The sequence below is a fragment of the Silene latifolia genome, chromosome Y (assembly GCF_048544455.1).
Source record: "Silene latifolia isolate original U9 population chromosome Y, ASM4854445v1, whole genome shotgun sequence".
In the NCBI taxonomy this organism is placed as follows: Eukaryota; Viridiplantae; Streptophyta; class Magnoliopsida; order Caryophyllales; family Caryophyllaceae; genus Silene; species Silene latifolia.
Genome location: NC_133538.1, coordinates 231,653,427 through 231,678,373, shown reverse-complemented (window position 1 = coordinate 231,678,373; position 24,947 = coordinate 231,653,427). Strand labels below are relative to the sequence as shown.

General features: G+C 37.8%; 2 protein-coding genes and 1 long non-coding RNA gene across 3 annotated transcripts; all 3 read left to right on the top strand.

The window, feature by feature from the left end:
• The first annotated feature begins 4,458 nt into the window (after nt 1-4,458).
• LOC141630235 (uncharacterized) lies at nt 4,459-6,180 on the top strand. The gene is made up of 2 exons (XM_074443085.1): nt 4,459-5,442; nt 5,584-6,180. The coding sequence occupies exons 1-2, from the start codon at nt 4,459-4,461 to the stop codon at nt 6,178-6,180; spliced, it is 1,581 nt and encodes a 526-aa protein (XP_074299186.1).
• Nucleotides 6,181-7,068: 888 nt separating this feature from the next.
• Nucleotides 7,069-7,749, top strand: LOC141630233 (uncharacterized). The gene has a single exon (XM_074443084.1). It carries the CDS (start codon nt 7,069-7,071, stop codon nt 7,747-7,749), a length of 681 nt encoding a protein of 226 aa, XP_074299185.1.
• Nucleotides 7,750-14,747: 6,998 nt separating this feature from the next.
• On the top strand, nt 14,748-15,460 carry LOC141633602 (uncharacterized). Its single transcript, XR_012538392.1, has 3 exons — nt 14,748-14,901; nt 15,014-15,129; nt 15,235-15,460. It is a non-coding gene; the product is annotated as an uncharacterized LOC141633602 (long non-coding RNA).
• The last annotated feature ends 9,487 nt before the right edge of the window (nt 15,461-24,947 follow it).

Here is a 24,947-nt window from a genome sequence, read left to right as displayed (position 1 = left end):
CATTGAATTCGTCAATTTAGTCTCGTTTTGCCATGAAAATGCAAGATTCTTACTCCTTTCCTACCAAGGGATCAAAATCTCAAAGAATATGCAAAACAAAGAACTAAAGATAAGAAATGACCCAAATAAGCACTAAAAAGCATGGAAACAAGGCTAATTCGGGGGCTAAATATGCGCCAATCACTATGTTTAAATTAAATGTTGATGTTTATGCCAATCTTGTTATAGTAGCAACTTTAAACAAATTGTTCACATTAAAAGGGTTGTGTTTTCGAGATAAAAAAAAAAACTGTTTTTCTTTTTTTTTTTTCGGTTTTGCCGAGAGTTTTTTTTAAGAAAAAAAACTTTTTTTTTCGTTTTTAGGCTTTTGCCGAGAGCATTGAAAAAAAAAACTGTTTTTCTTTTTTTTAGTGAATACCGAGGGCAATTATAAAAAACAAAATTTTTTTTTGTTTATTTTTGGCCAATAATTATTATAAATTAAATTTATAATGTATAATTGTTTGTTGTGAAAAAGTTCACAAATTAAAGATACCCAATTATTTTAAAGAGGTTTAAAATAATGTTGGATTAATTCATATCACTAGCTAATGTGAATTAAGATTGGAATTATTGTGAGTAACTGAGAAATTATCACATAATTTTGATAATTATAAAATAGGTGGTTTGGATAAATTACTCTACATAATTAAGGAATTATGTCTTGAATGGTTAATTTATAGTTGATGCATTTTTATTTAGTTGTATGAATTGTTAAATGGTTTAATTTACGTATTTTTGCAATCGGTTGTAATTTTGTATTACCTAGTGTGGCCTTAGTTAATTATGTTTTTGTAATGATGGAAACATAATTTTAATGTAATTTTGAGATCTCGAATCTCCTTTTGGTTTTCTTTAGTATTATGTTTTTGAAATTAGAATGTAAATAGGTTTATTTTGTAATTTTAATTGTAATTTTGAGAAGACTAAAGATGGAGATTTGATTGCTCACTCCCGCTACATGGACCAAGATGGAACATCAAGACAAGCTTCTCGGGTCCTAGGAAGGATTCCAAAGTTGTATTTATGTTCATTTTGGTAGATATGCCACACTAGGACTTTATTTTGTTTTACGTTTTTCATTCTCGTTGCTTTTCATTCGCATGATAATTAGTGCATCATATTCCGCCTAAACCAAACCACCTACTAATATGCATGAAAATTGACTCATATAGATTGAATGTTAGTTATCATGGACATAAAGATGTCACACTTTTTAAGCCATCATCTAAATTTATTCATTCTCGCATGCTAGATATTAGTTCACTTAAAATGAATTAAAATTAAGTTGATGGGATTTTCCTCTAAAACTAAAATTGAGACTAGTCTTTATAAGGGCAAACAACTATGAATCCCTTCTTCGTCGGTAGGCATATAGGACCTTACTCTCCATGTGACCCCTTCTACGTTGGGTAAGTAGTTTGTGTTGACTTATTTTACCTCAACATTATAATTCGAAGAGTTTCTCGTGATTATGATGGACTATAGATAGAATTTACAGAAATTTATCAACCAAGAATTATAACAGTAGAATTAGCCAAGAGGTTGGCTTATCAATTTACAGATAATTGAGTCTTGGGGTCATTTATATAATTCTTGAGGGAGGTCAATTGTATAAATGCTTGAGTCTTCGCTTATAACAGTTTTGCATTAGACTTAAATCATAACGATGAGTATGCTTATTATGTTTTTATTCTTCTTTTCGCAGTGTAGAATTCGTTTTATATTGATAATACTGCTTACAACAAATGGCTGGAAATAACGAAATCCCTATGCCAAGTGCCACACTTGCACGCGAGTCCTGGCTCAAAACTTTCATGGACCACATGAATCAGTCCACCCGACTGAAGAATGACGGGCCCAACTTTGCAGACGGGAGGCATCATTACGGAATGTGCCATTCGACGGTAAGCTCGGTACTTAATCGAGCCAATACCGCCAAACCCAGGCCCCAATGCAAGAGCTAACGAGTCACTTGCTTATAGTGACTTTGTCATGGAAGCGGGTGCGATAAAGAACGTACTCATTTTTGCAATGGAAACCAATTTGCAAAGACGCTTCATTGCCCAAGGTGCAAAGAAGATTTTCACCACGCTCACTAATGAGTTCTCAAAAGCACCGAGAATCGTTACTTATGAGCATACCTGTCGCTTCTTTGATGCGAACTCGTAAGGGCCAACGGTTAGCCCACACATTCTTAACATGATTGAGAATGTCGAAAAACTGGAGGCACTTGATTGCAAAATCAGTGAGAGCATAGTCATTGACCGTATGCTTCATTCACTTCATGATGGTTTTGCCCTTTTCAGGGCAAATTACTACATGAATGACATGAAGAAAAGTCCTCATGAGCTACACTTACTTCTTGTACAGACCGAGAAGGATATGAAATTGAGTGGGAGCATGAAGCAAGATGTTCTCATGATTTCCAACAAGAATAAGGGTAAGGGCAAAGCTCACGGCGACCTAACTGTAGGAAAGCCAAAGTTTAAAAAGTCAGGAAACGGTAATAGTGGGCCTGGTGAGACTAGTGGCTCACAAGGCAAGGCAAAGAGCAAGGACGGTAACGTTGAATGCCACCATTGTCACAAGACTGGACATTGGAGGAGGAACTGTCCCGTGTACCGTGAGGACATAAAAGCAGGCCGCGTCACTCCTGTTGGTATGTCATCTTATATTCATATGATTGAGATTAACCATGCAAGTTTCGGAACTTGGGTACTTAATACTGGTTGTGGTTCTCATTTGTGTAATCATTTGCAGGGCCTAAAAAATATCAAACCCCTCGCAAAGGGTGATGTGGACCTGCGATTCGGGAATGGAGCACGAGTTGCTGCAGTCTCAATGGGAACATACGTAATCCAACTCCCTAGTGGTTTTGAGTTATATTTATATAACTGTTACTATGTACCCAATTTGTCTAAGAATATTATTTATTTATTTTTTTTTTTTTTTAAAGGACCTAAGGTTACTAGATTGACAATCCCCGACTTTGCAAAAGATGAGAGAGAAAGAAGAGAGAAAAAGCTCTAAAAATTAGGTCATACGTTCCTTGCTTTCAGTGCTGCCGTCATGACAATAATGGCGAGATCTTCCTCGTCCAAAACAAATTCTGCAACAAAAAATCCAAAAACTTCATCTCCTTTACCAAATAACAACCAAAAAAAGAGCGGACCTTCACCATCGGAGGTTAATAAACAGAAGAACGTCAATGAAATTGTGGGTTTGGCTCCTTTTGACTTGGAAACTGTTCAAGTCGATGAGAATGGGGAAGAGTGGGTTACCCAGGGAAAAAAGAAGAAAACTTTAGCCTCTATTCCTGAAGAACCAACAGAGATGCTGCAGTTTACAGTTAAGGATGTGCGTGATGAGCTGAATTTTTGGAAACCTTCAGTATACTGCTTCATCTTGGGTGCAAATCCTCCTCCGGAAGTGGTGGAGGGTTTCATTCGAAGGATTTGGGTGAATTTTTCAATTGATAAGGTATCCTTCCTTCCTAATGGCATTTTTCTCGTCCGTTTTATGAATGAACAGAGTAAGGAGGCCGTTCTCAAACAGGGACACTTCCTGTTTGATAATAAGCCCCTGATTGTTAGGAATTAGTCTGCAAATATTGAGTTAACAAAGGATAATGTTAAGAATGTGCCTGTGTGGATCAAGTTGTGGGATTTACCTCTAAAATTTTGGGGTAAATGCCTTCCTAGAATTGCAGGCCTTGTTGGGAAGTATATTCGTAGTGATGTGTCAACTATGGAGAAGACTAGGTTAGGGTTTGTTAGGGTTCTGATTGAGGTTCCCTTTGGCAAGAAACTCCCTGCCTCTGTGCTTTTCTTAGATGAATTCTCTCAGGAAGTTAAGATTGAAGTAGAGAGTGAATGGAAACCCATTTTATGCAATGAATGTGGAGGGGTAGGGCATGAGAGTATTTCCTGCAGGAAACCAAAGCAGAAAGTGGCTCCTAAACCTGCTCCTACCAACCAGAAATGGGTCCCCAAACAGAAAGTGGTTGTGCCTCAAACTATACCTGTGACCTCTCCTGTGAGTATAGCTGCTACTCCTGTGGTCTTTAAGACTCCTGAGGAAATTCAGCATAATTTGCAGGTCACCTGGTCCAAGGATGGTAAGTATGGCCAGCCTCCTCTCAGACCAGTTACTACTCTTAGCAGGCAAGATATAATACGTGCTGGTAAAGCTACTACTCATTTAAGCTAGTACACGTTCCAGGATGCTCTTAACAATGCTGCCAAAAAATCTGGTGTTGGAAGTGTTTTAGTGAATAATCCTCCAAGAGTTGGTGTGGGTACAAGTGGTAGTGCATTACTCCCCCTGGGAGTGATGCATAACATTGGTTTCTGGAACGTGAGGGGGCTAAATAGCTCATTTAAGCAAAAGCAAGTTAAATAGTTTCTTCATTCTCATATGGTGGGTCTATTTGGTCTCCTTGAGACAAAGGTAAAGCCTTTGTCTCTAAATTCTGTTAGAAAAAGTGTGTGTGATGGGTGGTCTGTTTCCACTAATTCTTCTTATCACCCTGGAGGCAGAGTATGGGTACTTTGGAATCCCTCTCTTTTCTATGTGCATTTTGTTCATTATAGTGCCCAGTCTGTCCATATGTTGGTTACTGAAATTAGCTCCAACTTCAAGTTTTTTTGCACCATGGTTTATGCCTATAATGATACCACTGACAGAAAAAGTTTATGGCAAGACCTTTGTTCTTTTGCTGATTCTATTCATGATCCATGGATCCTTTGTGGTGACTTCAACTGTGTCCTCAAACCCTCTGAGAGACTTGGTGGGTCTTCATCTGATGAAGAGATGAAGGATTTTAATGCTTATTTAGATTATTGTCAGATGATGGATAGCCCAGCTGCTGGTTCTTATTATACATGGAACAACAAACAGGACCCTCAGACCACAGTTTATTCCAGATTAGATAGGGTCCTTGTTAATAATCTTTGGACTCATTATAGGCCCAATGCTTATGCTCATTTTTACAATGAAGGTATTTTTGATCACACTCCTTGTATTATTCAAGAACCTGATACCTCTATGAAGGGGAAAAGGAGTTTTAAGTGCTTCAACATGTGGAGCCAAGTGCCTGAATTTAAGCCTTGCATTATTCATCATTGGAACCAATCCTGGCAAGGGACTAAAATGTTTAAGGTTGTTATGAAGTTGAAAAGCCTCAAGAGACCTCTGAAAGAGTTAAACAAAGAATTATTTGATGATATTGAGAATAGTGCAGTTCATGCCTGGAAGATTTTAGACAATATTCAAGATCAATTGAGGTCTGTCCCTGGTGACTCTACTCTTTTAATTAAGGAAAAGGAAGCTGCTGGTGTTTACAGGGAGTTGCAGGCTGCCTGTGACAGTTTCCTGACTCAAAAATCAAAGGCCACCTGGGTAAATCAAGGAGACAACAACACTAGATAATTTCATAGTCTCCTGAGGGCAAGAAGTGTGAAAAATAAAATCTTCCTCATTGAGGATACTGAAGGTCATGTTCATTCTGATGGATCCCATATTCAATCTGCCTTTTTGAAGTATTATGAAAACTTACTTGGGACTGCTGGACATACCACCCCTGTCTGTGTCTCTGTGGTTCATCAAGGGCCTATTTGCAACTCTGAGCATCATTCTGTACTGCTGGCCCCTGTCACTAAGAAGGAAATTAAGGAGGCTTTCTTTTCTATTCCCAACCATAAGGCCCCTGGGCCTGATGGTTTCTCAAGTGCCTTTTTTAAAGATTCTTGGTCTGTTGTTGGTGATGAGGTGTGTGATGCCATTTTGGATTTTTTCCAGTCTGGTAAGATGCTTCAACAGATCAATCATACTTTCATTACTTTGATTCCAAAAATTGACAACCCTCAAAATGTCACTCAATTTCGTCCAATTTCCTGCTGTAATATCTTATACAAAGTTATTTCTAAAGTTTTGTGCACTAGACTTTCCTCTGTCTTGCCTTCTATTATCAGTAAGAATCAAGGAGGGTTTGTTAAGGGGAGGAGTATTGCTGAAAATATTCTCATTTGCCAAGATCTTGTGAGGCTCTATAATAGGAAGGCTGTTTCTCCTAGATGTTTGATGAAAATTGACCTCAAAAAAGCCTATGATTCTGTGCACTGGGACTTTGTGGAATAAATGCTTACTGCCTTAAACTTCCCTATTAAATTTATTCATCTGGTTATGCTTTCTGTCACAACTGCTTCCTACTCTTTGGTGCTTAATGGAGAGAACTTTGGGTATTTTAAGGGGGCAAAAGGTTTGAGGCAAGGGGATCCTATTTCCCCCCTCCTTTTTACCATTACCATGGAATACCTAAGTAGGATTTTGACTCATGTTACTGCTACTATGCCTTTCAAGTTTCACCCCCTGTGTAGCCAACTCAAATTATCCCACCTCATGTTTGCTGATGACCTACTTCTTTTCTCTAAGGGGGATACTACTTCCATCATGATTCTTCTTAGAGCTTTTGCAACCTTCTCTGTAGCCACTAGTCTTCAGATGAACTCTCTGAAGTCTAACATCTATTTTAATGGGGTTGCTTCTAGGGTCAAATGTGATATTTTGCAGATCTCTGGTTTTTCTGAAGGGGCCTTGCCATTTAAGTATTTGGGGGTGCCTATTTCTGCTGGTAGGCTCACTGTTAAGAACTGCACTTGCCTTATTGAGAAGATTACTGAACGTATACATGGTTATGCTGCCAAAAAATTATCCTATGCTGGTAGATTAACATTGGTGAACTCAGTGCTTACCACTTTATATACCTACTGGGCTTCCATCTTCATGCTGCCAAAGGGAGTGTTAAGGAGAATTGATGCTCTTTGCAGAAATTACCTATGGGATGGCTCAACTGAGTATGTTAGATCCCCTCTTGTTAGTTGGGAAAAGGTGTGTGTACCAAAAGATGAAGGTGGACTTGGTATTAGGCATAGCATTGCCTAGAATCTTGCTTCAATTTGTAAACTCTCCTGGTGGATTTATTCTAGTCAGGATAGTCTGCGGGTACAGTGGGTACACCACATCTATATGAAAGATGTTCCCTGGTCTCTTTATCAACCTAAACCTGATGCTCCTTGGACTTGGAAAACAATTTGTAAGGTCAAAGACAAATTCTCAGCTGGTTTTTCCTCTACTGGACTGTGGTTGCCACGTTCTTCTGGTTACTCAGTTAGCAGTGGTTACCAGTGGATCAGACCTAAATACCCTACTGTTACTTGGAATAAAATGGTATGGAATTCCTGGTGCATAGCAAAGCACTCTTTTATAAGTTGGCTTCTTGCTCGTGAAGCTCTGCAGCTGAAAGATAAGCTTTTCCTACTTGGAATTATCCCTGATGATAGATGTTTTCTCTGTGGCATAGCATCTGAAACCCATCAGCATCTGTTCATTCAGTGCTGTTATACCAGAAAACTGGTTGCCTTACTCAGTCAGAAACTGCATATTGGTCTGCCTGTTGCTAATCTCTTAGTCTGGCTGCAGACTAAACCTTGGGCAAAAATTAAGAAAATGGTTACTCTTGTTTGGATTCAAGCCTTGTACTATTCTATTTGGCATCAGAGGAATAAGGCTAGACTTGAAGGGGTTGTTCAGCGACCTGAAAATGTTGTTCAGCAGGTTCAGTGCTTACTTAAATGTCGATTCTTAGAGTGGCATGTTTGTATTAAAAGGAGTAGTGATAGGGCTTGGTTTAAGACAGTAATTTATTAGCTGCCTTTTACTTAGCCTTAGAATTGTATCCACAAAATGGATAGTTTGTAATAGCTTGTTTATGATCTTAATGAGAATTTCTAACCTTTCACCAAAAAAAAAAGAATATTATTTTTGTTTCCGTACTTGATAAAGACGGTTTTTCATTTTCAATAAAGGACAATAGCTGTATTTTCTCTTTTAATGAAATGGTTTATGGCAAAGCAGTTTCCATGAATGGAATTTATATATTAGATGAAACCACAGATATATTACATGTGAATAATAAGAAATTAAAGGTTGGTGACAAAGATCAAACTTATCTATGACATTGTCGAATGGGACACATAAATGAAAAACGTGTAAAGAAACTCATTGAATGTGGAACTATCTCCACATTTGATTTCTCATCGTTTGGCACGTGTGAATCATGTCTTATCGGCAAAATGACTCGAATTTCCTTCAAAGGTGTTGGAATGCGCGCTAATGACCTATTAGGACTCATACATATTGATGTATGTGGACCTTTGTCAATTACCGCAAGAGACGGCTACAGATATTTTATCACTTTCCACTACAAGAAAAACTAAAACAGGTGACCGAAATTTGGCGTCTGATATATTTAGTCGCCAATTTGGCGACTGATTTTAAAATTGGCGACTGAAATCAGTCGCCAATATGGCGACTGTCTTTTTTAAAAAGGGAATCAAACTTGGCGACCGATATTTTAAATTTGGCGACTGATTTTTGGGTAGTCGCCAAATTGGCGACTGAAATTCGGTCGGCAAAATGAATTTCAGTCGCCAACAGTTTTAATGGAAACCAGGCTGTCTTTTTTAAAAAAGGAATCAAATTGGCGACTGATGTTTTTAATTTGGCGACTGAAATAACGGTAGTCGCCAAATTTGGCGACTGAATTTCAGTCGCCAAATTAAAAACATCAGTCGCCAAATTTTTTAATACATTCAGCGCTCCTCTCTCCTACTTTACTCTTTGCGAAAAAAAAAAAAAAAGGGGACGAGCGATTAACAGCGGCGACGACACCAACGAACAACACCACACAACCACCCTTCCACCGCCATCTCCACCGCCATTTCCACCGCCACAACCACCCTCTTCAATTAGGTTTGTTTTTTTTGTTTAATTTCAGTTTATATAGTTTAATTTGTTAGATTAATTTGTAGTTAGTTTGATTAATTTGTGGTTAGTTTGTTAGATTTATTTGTAGTTTGTATGTTAGATTAATTTGTAGTTAGATTTAGTTTAATTTGTGTTTGAATTAAAAGGGAATGATTTTGAGGTTTGTCTTTAGGTTTTGGGGGGCGCGGGGGGGGGGGGGATATTCGGCTGTGGGTGGGGGTGGTCCGGTGGGTGGCGGTCGGCCGTGGGTGGGTGGGTCGTGGGGTGGCCATGGGTGGGTGGGTCGTGGGTGGTGTATGGTGTTGGGTAGCTAAGTGATACCGTCTCATTATCATTAGTATTAAGCTAAGTGGAACCGTCTTAATTAATAATAATATTATTATTATTACTAAGTTAAGTGAAATCGTCGTATTATTATTAATATTAAGCTAAGTGAAATCGTCTTTTGCATTAATGGAATTAGCTAAGTGGAACCGTCTTTTGGATTAAGAGAAATTAGCTATTAGCTAAGTGGAACCTTATTTAGGACTTGATTTTGATAAATTTAGTTTGATAATTCATGTTATTGATGAATTGAGGTAGAATAACCTTGTTATTTTTGTTTTTCTTTTCTCTTTTCAGGGTTGTCACATGCTTTGCTAGGCACCACCGCACGCAGTAGTTTGTTGCTTCTTGTTTTCTTTTCATTTTTGGTTTTACTTGATTAGGTAACCTCCTCTTACCAGTTACCTTTTAAATTTACTAATTTTAGTTCAAGTTATGTTACGGACTTTAGGATAGAAGCCTTTATTATGTGGTTGAATTGGGCTATTGATTGACTTAATTAATTTAGTACTTGATTGTGTTGTTGTTTGATTTGATGTTGACTTAGTACCCGTTCACGAATTACTCATTAGGAGTAATTCTTGAATAGTCCCCATTTTGGGACTGTCTTTGTACGTTTCAAGTCATTTAGGTAGTAAACATGTACTTGTGATTTATTAATAAGGAATGAGTTTGGTGGCGATCCCTTTAATGTTCTCCGAATACATGTATATGTGGAGTAATTAGTTATTCTACATAGATGTGTATTTGGAGAACTGAAGGGAATTGCTGCCGAATTTTTTCCTCATTAATAAATTACAAGTGTGTTTGCTAGTGACTTGAAACGTACATTGACGGGTTTATGTTGGAGTGATAAGGACCCCATTCGAAGATGGATTACTTATTGACAATATTTATATATTGTTTTCATATGTTTATTGTATAATGTTTAAATTTTGTATGTAATATTATTGTTATTTTTTAAAAATGTTTAAATTATTGTGGGGTCTTCTTTAGATTAAAATGAAGAGATTGGAACGTTCATGGATGTATGAAGGAAGATTAGACCATTCCAATAAGAAAATAAGTCCTACCGCTAGATTTATAAAGGGTGTTAGCGAGTTTATTGAATTTGCTAAACAACAAGATGAATATGACTTGGTAGACAAAAAACTTAGGTGCCCTTGTGCCAAATGCAAAAACCTGAAATACCAGCTTGACATTGTAGTAGAAGAACATCTCATTATAAACGGGTTTAAGCCAAATTATTACAATTGGATTTCACATGGAGAAACATATTCTCCAATTCATGAACAAGCTCACACCCAACAAATACAAAATGATGAGAACCCATATAGAGAGATGGTTGTTGATGCTATGGATTCCACTATTTTTAATAGTGATGACCATACAACTATTTCTGAAGAACAACCGCCACACCCACAAGCAAAAGCCTTTCTTGACATGTTAAAAGCCTCGGAAAAACCCTTGTATGAAGGCAGCAGAATGACATTGTTACAAGCCGCTTCTAGGCTAATTACCTTGAAATGTGAGTTTAATATGCCATTTGTTGCTGTTGATGGCATTGCCTCGTTCCTTGAGGAATCTTTCTCCGATGATAATATCATGACCCGAAGTTTCTATACTACCAAAAAAGTAGTTAAAGGTCTTGATTATCGCATGAAAAGATTGATGCATGTCCTGAAGGATGTATGCTATTTTGGAAAGATGATGCTTTGCTTGACAAATGTAAAGATTGTGGGGCGGATAGATATGAGACAAGTGAAGGAGATACAGTTTTGGTGTTGAAAAAAGGCAACGGTAGTAAGAGGGCAAAAAAGAGTAAGAAACCAATAGCATGTAACCAATTGTTTTACTTTCTTCTCGCACCAAGACTTCAAAGAATCTATGCCACCAAAAAACATTGCCGAACAAATGAGATGGCACAAAGAAAACCCACGTGCTCCGGGGAAGATGAGTCATCCTATTGATGGGGAAGAATGGAAACGATTTGATCAGATGTATCCTGATTTTGCCAAGGAACCCCGCAATGTACGACTTGGCTTGTGTACGGATGGATTTGATCCTTTCGGTAATTTTGGGAGGAAGTATTCTTGTTGGCCCGTTATGGTCACACCATACAATTTACCACCTTGGTTATGTATGAAAAGACCATTTATCTTCTTGTCACTTATTGTTCCCGGACCAAAAAGCCCGAAACGTAATTTGGATGTTTATTTACAACCATTGGTGGAGGAGTTGAAATATTTGTGGGAAGTTGGGGTGGAAACTTATAATGTGTCTAAAAAACAAAATTTTCAACTTAAAGCTTCCCTTTTGTGGACAATAAATGATTTTCCCGCCTATGGTATGCTATCTGGGTGGTCTACACAAGGACAAAAAGCATGTCCTTGTTGCATGGAGGAAAGTAAAGCATTTTGGCTTCCCAATAGCAAGAAAATAAGCTGGTTTGATTGTCATAGATGCTTCTTACGAGAGGGAAATCCACATAGGAAGAACAAGAAAGCTTTCACAAAAGGTAAAGAGGTGCTTGATGCCCCTCCGAAACGAGTGCCTGGGGATGAGATATGGAAGACGGTATGTGATTTACCATCCCCTATTGATGGTACCGAGGAAGAATTTAAAGAATTGAAAAAGCGGAAAAACGGTTGGTTTAAAAGAAGCATTCTTTGGGACCTTCCTTATTGGAAGACAATGTTGATAAGACATAATTTGGATGTAATGCACATAGAAAAGAATTTCTTTGAGCAACTAATTGACATGATCATGGATGTAGAAGGTGAAAATGTGATAGCATTGCTTCTAGAAAAGATTTGCAGAAATTTTGTCATCGTCCCAAATTACACATTCGCGGCGACGGGTCTAAGCCAACATCCATTTTCACTCTCGACAAAGCTAAGAGAAAAGTATTGTGTGAGTGGTTACAAAATTTGAAGTTTCTTGATGGGTATGCATCAGATTTTAGTCGATGTGTTGATCTTAAGAAGTCAAGTTGCAAGGCTTGAAAAGTCATGATTGTCATGTATTCATGGAGCGATTATTACCCGTTGCTTTGAAACACCTCGTGCCGACAAACGTTTGGAATGCAGTTGTTGAGATTAGTCAATTCTTCCGAGATTTATGTGCCTCTTCAATATGTGTTAATGACATGATTAAATCTGGAAGAGCAAATACCACGAGATATTGTGTAAGCTTGAAATGATCTTTCCTCTTGCATTTTTTAACTCCATGGTGCATCTACCGGTTCATTTGCCATATGAAGCCAAAGTTGGGGGACCCGTCCAATATAGGTGGATGTATCCATTTGAAAGGTAATTAAGATAATCTAGCTATTTTTAAATTAAAATTAATAATAATAACTAATCTATTTATTATATGTTAACTTTATTATTAATAAAACTCATCATTAACTTTTATAGGTTTCTTAATCATTTGAAGAAAAAAATTGGTAATAAAGCTAGGGTGGAAGGTTCTATATGCAATGCTTCTTTAACGGAAGAGATTGCAAACTTTTGTTCTCTTTACTTTGAAAAACATATAGAAACCAAAGCAAAAAACTTGAATGTTGAGAAACCGGATGAAGTAGACGGAAGTTTACCCGAATTTTTTCAAACTCAAGATGATGAAGGGTGTTCATCAAAGGGGCAAACAAGATATTTGGATGATAAGGAGTATAATCGTGCCCACCTTTACGTGCTATCTAATTGTGACCTCTTGGAGTCATACGAAACACAGTTTGTTAATGATTTCATTCAGAGGAATCCTAATATAAGTAAGGATGATGTTTGGGACAAACATGAGGACCAATTTCCATCATGGTTTCAGAAACATGTCATTGAGTTGAATATTCAAGATGATTTGATAAGAAGTTTGGCTTTTGGTCCTTCAAAAATGGTAAGAACGTGGAATCGATACTCAGTTAATGGGTTTAATTTTCAAACATTCAACCACGGTAAAGGTAAGGCTAGGTGCAATTGGGGGGTTACTATTTCTTCTCTTGATGACAACGAATACTATGGTATAGTTGAAGATATCTTTGAAATTAGTTATAGTGGACGTGACCGAGCTTATAAAACTGTCTTATTCAAGGTTGACTGGAAGGATAATTCTGTGGTTGGAATGAGAATACATGAACAATACAAGCTTGTAGAAGTGAATCGTACTAGAACATACTCTAAGTATGATCCATTTATACTTGCACATCAGGCTCATCAAGTGTATTTTGCTACTTATCCAAGCACAACAAATGATAGAAATCAAAATGCGTGGTGTGCAATCTTTAAGACAAAGGCACGGTCACAAGTTGATACAACTTTTTTCCAAGAAGAAAACGTTTCAAATGAAACGCTTTTGTCTCCACCCGATGAAATCAACTATGAGCATGAGAATAAAGATGGTGAAGACATGGAAGAGGAAGAATATTATGATGTGGAAGAGAGAGGCGGGGGGGAGGATGAGGCGAAGGAGGAGGAGGAGGAGAGAAGGGAAGAAGAGGAGGAGAGGAGGGGGGAAGATGAGGTGAGGAGGAGAAGGGAGGAGGAGAAAAGGAGGAAGGACGAGGGGTTTGGAGATGAAGATGATTATGATGATGACGATGATGAGGATGAGGAAGAGGATGAGGATGAGGACGAGGGGTTTGGAGATGAAGATGATTAAATTGGTATAATTTTGTATTCCTCAAGATTAAATTATTAAAATTTAGAAGTCTGTATAATTTTCATTTATCATTATTTGTGTTAATTTTTATTTGTATTACTGCAGATGGCTGGAGCAGGTCGAGGTAGGAAGCGTGGAGGCGGCTCAGGTTCTGGACAGAGTACGCGTCCGGAGGAGGAAGAGGAGTTTGTGCAGGAGGATCCGATGCAGACAGACGGTGACGGTGAGGAGACTGACGCTACCGACGAGCCAGCACGGGTGCCGATACGGTAGACTTCGGATCATCGGATGATTCTTGAGCCGGCGAGATTATGGTAAGTTTTATTCTTTATTAGTCTACTATTTTTATTTCTTTTTTTTTTGTAAAATAATAATTGTTTGTAATTTTACATGTTCGAAATAAATGCAGGTTTATGGACGATTGCGTGATACGAGGTGTCACGAAAAGCACGAAGACTAATTTCGTGGGTCCAATTCCTACATCGTGGACACAAGCTTCTAATGCACAAAGAGAGGCGTGGTTCAATAACTTTCGGGTATATATTTTTCGTAATTCTTTGTTTTAGAAACCAAATAATTAATTTCGATAAATTTTTTAAGAACCAAGGTTATACTTTTATTTTATACTAATATGAAATTTTGTCGCTTTTTTTTGTAGCTATCATTTGCTTGGTCACCGTCTCAAGAACATAATGTCCGTAACAGGTACAATGACGTCGGTACTCGACGATATCGGGATGTGATCTGGAAGGTAATTAGGCGCCCAAAGGAACCAGAGCACATGAAAGGTATTTAATTAACTTGTTTTTTTATTTGTATTAATTAGCATATACTCTCTTATATTATAAATAATATCAGTAACTTATTAGTTATGATTTCATATGTGTAATTGCAGGTGACAAGTATGAAGGCTTAATAAAGCATACCAAAAGTGAAGCTTTTCAGAAGAAGTCTAAGCAAGCATCCCTCAACAAAAGAGGAGGAAAGGAAGATGCCGTGAACGAGCCTACTCATTACGCGGGTTCACGGTCGTTCTGGGATAAAGTATTGGGTGTAAGTTTGTCTATTATTTCACACTTTTTTTTGTTTTCAATGCAACATGTTTATTTTATGTTAGATTTTTTGTTGATTTTCTAACATGTATGTTTTTTTTTCATTCAGAAAGGAATGAAGAAGTCAAAGCCGATTGCGACGGTACCGGAACTGTTTTTGGACACGCATTCCAGGGTTGACCACAAAGGGGTTAGAACTTGGACTAAGCCAAAAGACAAGCAATTATATGTAAGTTTTCCCTAACACTTAATTTTTGTTAATTTATTCTCTTTTAAAATGTCGTATATAAGGTGGTTACCATATTAACTTACAACCATTTGTTTAATATTGTAGGAAGCATTTGAACAAGAAAAAGCCGCCAATCCAGAAAAACCGGATAATGACATATGGTATGAGTTGGTGGATGGCTTCAAGAAAGGGCACGTGTATGGTACCGGAAGTTCATCACCGGCTTTCTATGAGAAAACGCGTAGAAGATCGACTTCAACAATTCCCAGCAACACGTATCAACCGGGAATTATTAGTCAACTTCAAAGTCAAATAAGAGAGCGTGATGAACGTGATGAAGAACTTGCCAAACGTGATGAAGAATTCCGCCAAATGAAGGAAAGAATGGAAATGTTTGAGAATTGGTTGCAAGGTTGTAACCCCGGACCTAGACCCAACTACATCCAAATGATCCGCATGGTCCACATGGGGGGAGTGGAGCCGGTGTTGGCTTCCAAGTAAGATGATTTTAGCATGTAAGCTTGTAAAACTTGAAATTTAGACTTGAACATTAGAATAGCTTAGCTTGTAAAACTTTCATTTTCAATATATGAAATGAAGTTTGAGAAAATGGGAGGTGTTGGGTTGAAATGTATGGTGTTGTGTGTGTTGAAATTTGGGATGTATGGTGTTGTGGAACATCGGTTTGTATGCAGGTTGTAAATATTTGGCTAGCAATGAAAACGAAAAAAACCACCAAAACATACAGTGGCTTTGGCGACTGAATTGAGATTTGGCGACTGATTTATGGTAGTCGCCAAAATGGCGACTGAAATTCAGTCGCCAAATCTCAATTCAGTCGCCAAATTTCCTCAGCCAAACTGGCTACGTCACCCAAATTTGGCGACTAATACCAAATTTGGCGACTGAATTTCAGTCGCCAATTTGGCGACTACCTCGAATCAGTCCCCAAATTGGCGACTACCATATCAGTCGCCATTTTAGTCATTTGGCGACTGATTTTTCAGTCGCCAAAGTAAGAAAAGGCGACTAAGGTCCGCGACTGACGTTTGGCGACTGATTTTAGTCGCCAAAATCAGTCGCCTATTTTAATTCTTTTTGTAGTGTTCACGGATGATTTGAGTAGATACGGATATGTCTACTTAATGAAGCATAAAAGTGAGTCTTTTGAAAAATTCAAAGAATACCAGAATAAGGTTGAGAAACAACTGGGAAGAAAGGTTAAAGCACTCCGTCCATATCGTGGTGGCGAATATCTTTCAAATGAGTTTGATCAACACCTTAAAGACTGTGGAATAGTTTTGCAGTTAACTCCACCTGGAACACCTCAATTAAATGGTGTGTCCGAACGGAGAAATCGAACACTACTTGATATGGTTCGATCCATGATGAGTCATACGGTAGTACCTGATTCTTTATGGGGCTTTGCTCTTTTTTCAACTGCTCTTATACTTAACCGAAGTCCGTCTAAAGCTGTCGACAAGACTCCATATGAAATGTGGAAGGGAACGGTCCCTAACTTGTCCTTTATTCGGGTTTGGGGCTGCGAGGCTTATGTCAAGTGGAGACACGAGGATAAGCTCGACCCACGATCGGTCAAGACATACTTTATTGGTTATCCAAAAGGAATGTTTGGTCATTACTTCTATTCGCCTACCGAATATCGACTTTTTGTTGCGGCTAGTGCAAAGTTCTTAGAGAAAGAATTTCTCGAGAACAAGTCAAGTAATAGAACCTTCAAGCTGTCGGAGATTCAAGAACCAACAACCGAGGTACAGATGGAGGAAGTTGTTCCTTCAACTAATGATACGGTTAATATTCCTCAGGAACCTAGGAGGTCGGGTAGAGTCTCTAATCCTCCAGACAGATACATTGGTATGGTCGAGGAAAATGACGTTTTGCTCCTAGAGATTAATGAACCCGCTACCTATAAAGGTGCCATGACCTGTTCCGACTCTAAGCTATGGCTTGAAGCCATGCAATCCGAGATGGACTCCATGTATGAGAATGACGTATGGGATCTTGTTGATTTACCTAACAAGGTACGACCTCTTCAGTGCAAATGGCTTTACAAAATAAAGCATTCTCTAGACGGGCAACCAGATACCTATAAAGCATGGTTAGTGGCAAAAGATTTCACTCAAGTGCACGGATTGCATTATGATGAAATTTTTGCACCCGTAGTGTTGCTGCGTTCCATTCGGATAATCTTAGCGATTGCCGCTTTTCATGACTATGAAATTTGGCAAATGGATGTGAAAACCGCCTTCTTAAACAGTTATTTGGAGGAGGAGTTGTACATGGTACAACCCAAAGGTTTCATAGGTTTCATAAATCCTGAAAATCCTAAGAAAGTGTGCAAGCTTAAACGTTCCATTTATGGACTTAAGCAAGCTTCTCGGAGTTGGAATCATCGTTTCGACCAGGTGATAAAAGAGTATGGTTTCACTCGATTGGTCGAGGAACCATGCTTATATATCAAGTCGAGTGGGAGCAAGATTGTTTTCTTGATATTGTATGTCGATGAAACACTCATGATTGGAAATGACATTCCTCTCTTATCTTCGGTAAAAGGATGGTTGAAGAACCATTTTCAAATGAAAGATCTTGGTGAGGCACAACGCATATTGGGAATCTGTATCTATCGAGATAGATCACGACGGATGTTATCACTGAGTCAGGAGTATTATTTAGATAAGATTCTTGAAAGGTTCAGCATCACCAACTCCAAGAAGGGGAACCTTCCAATGACGTCTGGGATGCATTTGAGCAAGTCTCAGTCACCCAAGACACCTGAAGGGGTTGAACGCATGAGTCGTGTTCTTTATGCATCAGCCATAGGATCAATCATGTATGCCATGATATGCACACGTCCAGACGTGGCATATGCATTGAGTATGACCAGTCGGTACCAAGGCAATCCAGGTGAGACACACTGGATGGATGTTAAAAACATCCTTAAGTACCTACGGAGGACTAAGGATTGGGTATTGACTTATGGAGGAGATACTAAGCTATGTGCAATCGGTTACGCAGATGCTAGCTTCCAAACAGATCGAGATGATTCGAAATCTCAGTCTGGATTCGTCTTTACTCTTAATGGTGTTGCGGTCAGCTGGAAGAGTTTCAAACAGGAAGTTGTATCAGATTCTACTACTGAATCCGAGTACTATGCCGCTTCAGTAGCAGCAAAGGAAGCTATATGGATGCGTCAATTCTTACAAGGACTATCCATAGTTCCTAGTTCGAATGACCTTATCACCATCTATTGTGACAATAGAGGTGCCATCTTCCAGGCCAAGGAGCCTAAGTCTAGCAACAAGTCTAGACATGTACATCAGAAAACTCACCTGATCCGTGATTACGTGGAGCAAGAAGAGATAGTGATTGACAAGATTGCTTCGGATGACAACATCGCGGACCCTCTCACTAAACCATTGAAATATGATAAGCATGATGGGCACGTTATTTCCATGGGAATTAAACGTGTTCCAGAGTTGTACTAGTTGCTTAAGAATTCGATACATTTTCTTTTCATATGCTATTTATAACTTCATCGTATTATTTCATATTTTGTTTTTCATGTGGATTGTACGACAACATTGAACGCCACAAAGTGAACTGAATTACATTATATTTGTTTTGGTCCGTAATCGCCTACATGAGCTGATAACTCTGGCTATTATATTGTGAAGTTGATTGATGGTGGGTTCAACGAGCCATAAGTCAAACGGTTGGCTGATCGATCACAGATGCCAGTTATAACGATACCTCGTAGGACAATTGTGACAACGTAATGGAGTCCTAAATTTTTACAAAACATTCGGTGCCAGGTCGTGGATTGGACGTCCATTGTGTTCCTAGAGTCGATTCTTTTGACTATCGACTGTCTCTTGAGATTAAGGCAGTTTTTGGGTGACTTTGGTTTCTTTCTCATGGTCGACCGTAACAGGAGGCGAAGCGATTTTTCTTGGGTCATTTCATCGTGCTTATATCTGCAGGATTCGAGTTGAAGAAAATATCCAACCTTTATCAGGTTTAGTCATTTCTCAGGGCCACTCGAGGAGTTGTAACTGAAATGCATGGCCATGCTCGAATGATGATTCGTTTATCAGTTAAGTTACTCTCTAGTCGGGAAAACCACTCTTGATATTGATCACTTGTAAAATACGACCTTTATGAATACGGATTTTGCAAATTGTTTTACATTGAGTGGGAGAAATTTTAGGATATGAGAATCGGTTATCGCACATACACTTGTGAGGACAAGTGGGAGTTTGTTGGAGCTTGTGTCCTCCACAGTTAGTGTGATAACATATATAAATCTCTTATAGGTTCACAGGGTATACTTAGTATTTTATCAGTTGATTAACATTTACTTAATAACGGTTGGCTTGCTAGAAGTTTGACGTTATTATCATACTGATGGCGGTGATCAACTGGTCCCTAAAAGTCACACCTAAAGGATGTGTTTGAGAGATGTGATTGTGTGGAAATATAATCACATTGATGCCTTATATGACTAAAAGGTTAGTCCATGTATTTGACTAATAAGTTAGTCAATGTGATGATGAGACGATTATTTAATATAATTAAATAATATTAGCTGAGACGAATTAATTGTTAATTCGTAAATTGAATATAAACTGTTATATTTAATTAATGTATATAATGTTAGCTTAAAAGAATTAAGATGTTAATTCGTAATTAAACGTAACCAATTATATTTAATTAGCAAATTATAAATATGCAATATTTATAGTTAAAGTATATATTATACGACATTGTCATAATAAATTATTGACAGACCGGCATTAATAAATCGACTACAAACTGTTGTGTGTAGACTTATTAAATACGTGTTGACATAATTGACAATTGATAATATATACACATTTTATACAATATGTTAACTACCTAAAAATAAGAAGATTTCTCTCCTTATTTTTGTTTGGGTTGTTGACCGAAAAAGAGGAAAAAAAGAAAAAAACAATTTCCCTTATTCTCCTCCCATTTACACGGCTTAAAGGGGAAGAAGGGGATCATTTTTCTAACCTAATTTTTGACCTAATTCTCACATCACAAAACCCTAAAAATTCATAAGAAATTGGGGATCTATTCTAGCAAATAAAAGAGGCATTTCTCAAAACATTTTGGGTGCAACAATTAGGAGAATATCGATTTCGATATTTGTTCTTAGGCCAAATTGCTAGGACTAAAGGTTGATTCTAATCTCTACTCTTTTTGTTTATGCAATTTCGTTTATGACTAGCAATTTCATAATTATAATTTCGTTATAATCCAAATTTCTTGATGATGTATACCGATATTTCCTACACCAACGTACTATGCAACCTTCATAATCTCAACATTATAATATAACTACGCATGCAATTCTACACAATTCCTCATATAATCATCATAATAATCTACTTCATGTTATCAAGTGCCACATTATAAACAATTAACATGCCTCTTTATTCAATTCAACATATAAACACACCCCACCAACTTTTCAATCACAATTTCAACCTCCGCCCCCAACATCCAGCAATTCACAACATATATCGTTGCGTTCACATACAAACTAACAGACACCACATACGACCTTGACATATACCCCCCATGTGACCGGTTCAAAATTGTAGGGCGAGTTCGCGACTTTAGGACGTCTCCCAAGCCTTTGCATTAGCTCCTAAAACCTTTACCCCGGGTTCATTTTAATTGACTCCCTATGTTCATTAAATTCATTAGTTACAGGTTTCAGGATCGTCGCTCTGATACCACTTCGTGACACCCCCATACTCCAAGTGCCTTACCAGGACCACTCAGGTATAAAGATGTCACCATCTCGGTTTCCCGAGGCAATGATAATCAAAAGACAATGAAGAAACAACATTTAAATAGCATAATGTTTAAGTGAGTAAATACAATCCAAAACCAACTGCCAAAATATGGTTTACATGATCTCAAAACAACTGTCTAAAAATTATTAAAACTACAGCGAAAGACTTTATCATCTGATGGCGACACATCCCAGCTATTCCTTGTATCTCGACTCATACCTGCTCAACAACTGCTCACCATCGCTGAATGGATCACCACAGTTTTTAAAACAATTAAGCGGGGTCAGTACTAATCACACAATTTACATAACTCAACAAAACAACACACAACACAGCCCAGTCATCACAGATATACTCCGAACTCCATCACCAACTCCACAATACTGACTACACACTAAAGTGTGTAGCCCTGCCTGAGTACCCATCGCAACAGGTTACTCCTCGCCGCCAGTGGGGGACCGCAGCCGTTCCCACCTAAGCCCCGCTCATCTCCATCGAGCGATAAACCCAAATCCATTAATGTGCACATCCCTTATGTGGCGGGTTCCACAGAAGGCGAATAATGGGCGTGAAGCCACTCCCGCAAGTGACTCCACTCAGCCAGGGATGCACCCCGAAGAACACAGACAGATACAATCAATCACAACTACTAATCAGTAAGCAAACCCAACAACCGTCACAATACTCGTACGATAATATTCAACGATCACACATCACAACCAACACATCATGTGACTAATACTGAGTAAGGAAACCCTACCTGGAATGCAATACAATCAGACGGTCTCAACAACTGTTATCAAAACTCCTCTTCTACGAATCCTCCTCCTAACATATGATCATACAATTATTAACAATCATAAAAGACAACAAAACCCCCAAACCCCCAAATTAGGGTTTAACCAAACTTAATAAAATACTATAAAATCGGCACGTAGATCTTACCCTCGACGCAAGGATCACAAGAATGTAGAGGATGATGAATTTCGACCTCCCAAGCTCCGGGATTTGCCAATAATGCGAAAGATGCGAAATACGTAGGTTGAAATCTCTTTTGAAGTAATTAGGTTTGATAAAAGTGTTTAGTGTTGATGACGGAAATCTTTATATACCTATTCGAATTATTAACAAAACCCGACAAAACATTACCCGTAAACCGAGCTACTCGATCGAGCAACTAACGTACTCGATCGAGTGCCGCTTAATCGATCGAGTACCAGGCTACTCGATCGAGTACCCTACAGGCAGAACACTGTTTTAAAATTCAAAACACCCTTACTCGACAGAGTAAGACCCACTCGATAGAGTACCCAGAGGCTCATAAAACCGTAGTATTACAAAGATCGACCGATTTTCCTTTTCCAAATCCTAACCATCCAACCTCCATACACAACTTTCTAATTTGATGGCGATTATGCCATCACTTTTTCCTTCTCACCTTCCCAAAAACAAGGAAAATGAGGAATTTTACTTAGTAATTTTGCTATACTTCATATCGTATAATTACAATCTTGATTTGAATTGTTCTGCAAAAATTCGCAAAACTTCGCATATCAATTGTTCAAATTAACTGGAAATTGATCAATTATTCATAAATTTAGGAAAAAAAATTGATTTTTCCAGTGATTTTAGTGATAAATTTGATCGGTGAAGATGAATTGCGCGATTTCTAGCTATTAATCGTATTTCCAAGAGTTTTTTTTTTTTTTGGGGGGGGGGGATTAGAGAGAGGATCACAGGTGGGTTTATTTTGATATTCAAGTTGTAAGGCTTTCCTTTCTTGTGGTTTTGTTAATATTAGGTTCAATCTCAGCCATTCATTCCTTTTTATCTAATGGGTGAGATTTTAAAGCACAAACTCACCATAAGAACTAAACTTACGAGATCCAGCCTATATATAGAGGAGATCTAATGAGTCCCTTACCTCATTTGAGTCCTTAAGTCCTTATAAGGACCCTTGAATGGACAACATCTAAGGTGGAGATTTTTTACAAAATATAGGCCAAAAAAAAAGGGAAAAACTTGGGTAGGAAAGAGGACAACATTTCCTGCAAATTGTCCTTACCAATGATCATTTCCTGCGGACAAAAGGATATATCCTTTGTACTATGTTTACACTCCCCACATTCTTCCTTCCTTAACACACTTATTTCCAACTTTATTCTTTCTTTCTTCTCTCTAAAACTAGGTTCGTCCATCTGAAAACGAAGTTTTCAGCTAAAGTTCTCTCTAAATCCTGCAAATCAGCGTAAACATGCAAATAATAGATGGCATCAATGGTATTTCTTCATTTTATTCATTGTTTTCAGTCACGTTTTAATATTTTTAGTTTAATAGGATGGATGAAGGTAATGATAAATTTTGCATGTCATCGAATTTGTTCATTCTTGTTTTTATTATTTGTTACTGGGTTTGAAATGAATTTTGTTAGAAGTAAATCTTCATGCTGGGTTTTCATTAATTTGAGTTTTGAGTAGCATCAACGCATTCTGACAACATTTATATGAACACTTTTGCTATAGTTTTACATTTACACTTTTTATTGTTATATTTTTTATGTGAGTTAGCATTCTGACAACATTTACACTTTTGTTGACATTTACACTTTCAGACCATCACATTTACACTTCGTTTCTGCTGACATTTACACTTACACATATGGATGTTTACTTTTGCTATAGTTTTACATTTACACTTTTTAATTGTTATAGTCACCTTTTAATTGTTAATATTATAGTTTTAATTTGAGTTAGCATTCTGAAAACATTTACACTTTTGTTGACATTTACACTTTTAAAGCATCACATTTACACTGCATTTTCGCCGACATTTACACTTTTCCGACATTTACACTTTCGTAACAAAGACACATTTACACTTAAAAGTCACGACATTTACACTTACACTTTTGGATATTTAGTTTTGCTATAGTTTTACATTTACACTTTTTAATTGTTATAGTCACCTTTTAATTGTTATTATTATAGTTTTAATTTGAGTTAGCATTCTGAAAACATTTACACTTTTGTTGACATTTACACTTTTAAAGCATCACATTTACATCGCATTTTTGACATTTACACTTTTTTCGACATTTACACTTTTAAAAGCACATTTACACTTAAACCTGTGACATTTACACTTACACTTTTGGATGTTTACATTTACACTTACACTTTTGGGACATCATAATTTGCACATATACACTTTTGGAATATTTACATTTATGGAACATTCCCTTTACATTTACACTTTACTTTGAGTTACGTTTACACTTACACTTCATATCTGATGACATTTACATTTACACTTACACTCTGTGCACATTTACAGACTTGCTAAAACAGAATGGAGTTCAACCTGACAGGCAGGAGCTGTGTAGGGAGGTCGAGAGAGGTTTACACCGTACATCGGCCAGGAGTTTGTGGGGGTTGAGGACGCGGTGACTTTTTATAAGATATACGCCATTGCTTGTGGGTTTGATGTACGTAGGTACACAACAAAAAAATGGCGTGGCGGTGAGATCAAGTCAAAGCTCGTCGTCTGTAATCGAGAAGGTTTCGCTCACAAGACGCCCAGTAAAGATCGGGATGACGGACTGGTTGGGGAGAAGTCACAGAGGATATTCAGGGTCACTAGAGTGGGGTGTAAAGCGAGGATACGACTATATATGAAGAATGGTATTTTATTAATTGACCGGTTCCACGAGGGTCACAATCACGAGCTTATCTCACTTAAGGACAGAGAGTTCCAGAAATTGTCGCGTAACATAACAGATTATCACAAGATGATAATCGTTTCAAACTCAAGGGTTTGTAATACATAATCACTCTCTATACTAAATAAATAATTCCATTCATGTTATATTTATATGACGTATCTGTTAATGATTGATTGGCAGCTGAAGATAGGAGCAACAAAGACATACAGACCTGCAAAGAACAAGTGAATGGATACGAAAACATTGGAGCA

Excerpts from the sequence above, each read along its gene's own strand:
- LOC141630235 (XM_074443085.1), top strand. The coding sequence starts at position 4,459 with ATGGTGGGTCTATTTGGTCTCCTTGAGACAAAGGTAAAGCCTTTGTCT. Across the intron at positions 5,443-5,583 it reads AAAAATCAAAGGCCACCTGG|TATTATGAAAACTTACTTGG; the intron begins GTAAATCAAGGA and ends GCCTTTTTGAAG.
- LOC141630233 (XM_074443084.1), top strand. The coding sequence starts at position 7,069 with ATGAAAGATGTTCCCTGGTCTCTTTATCAACCTAAACCTGATGCTCCT.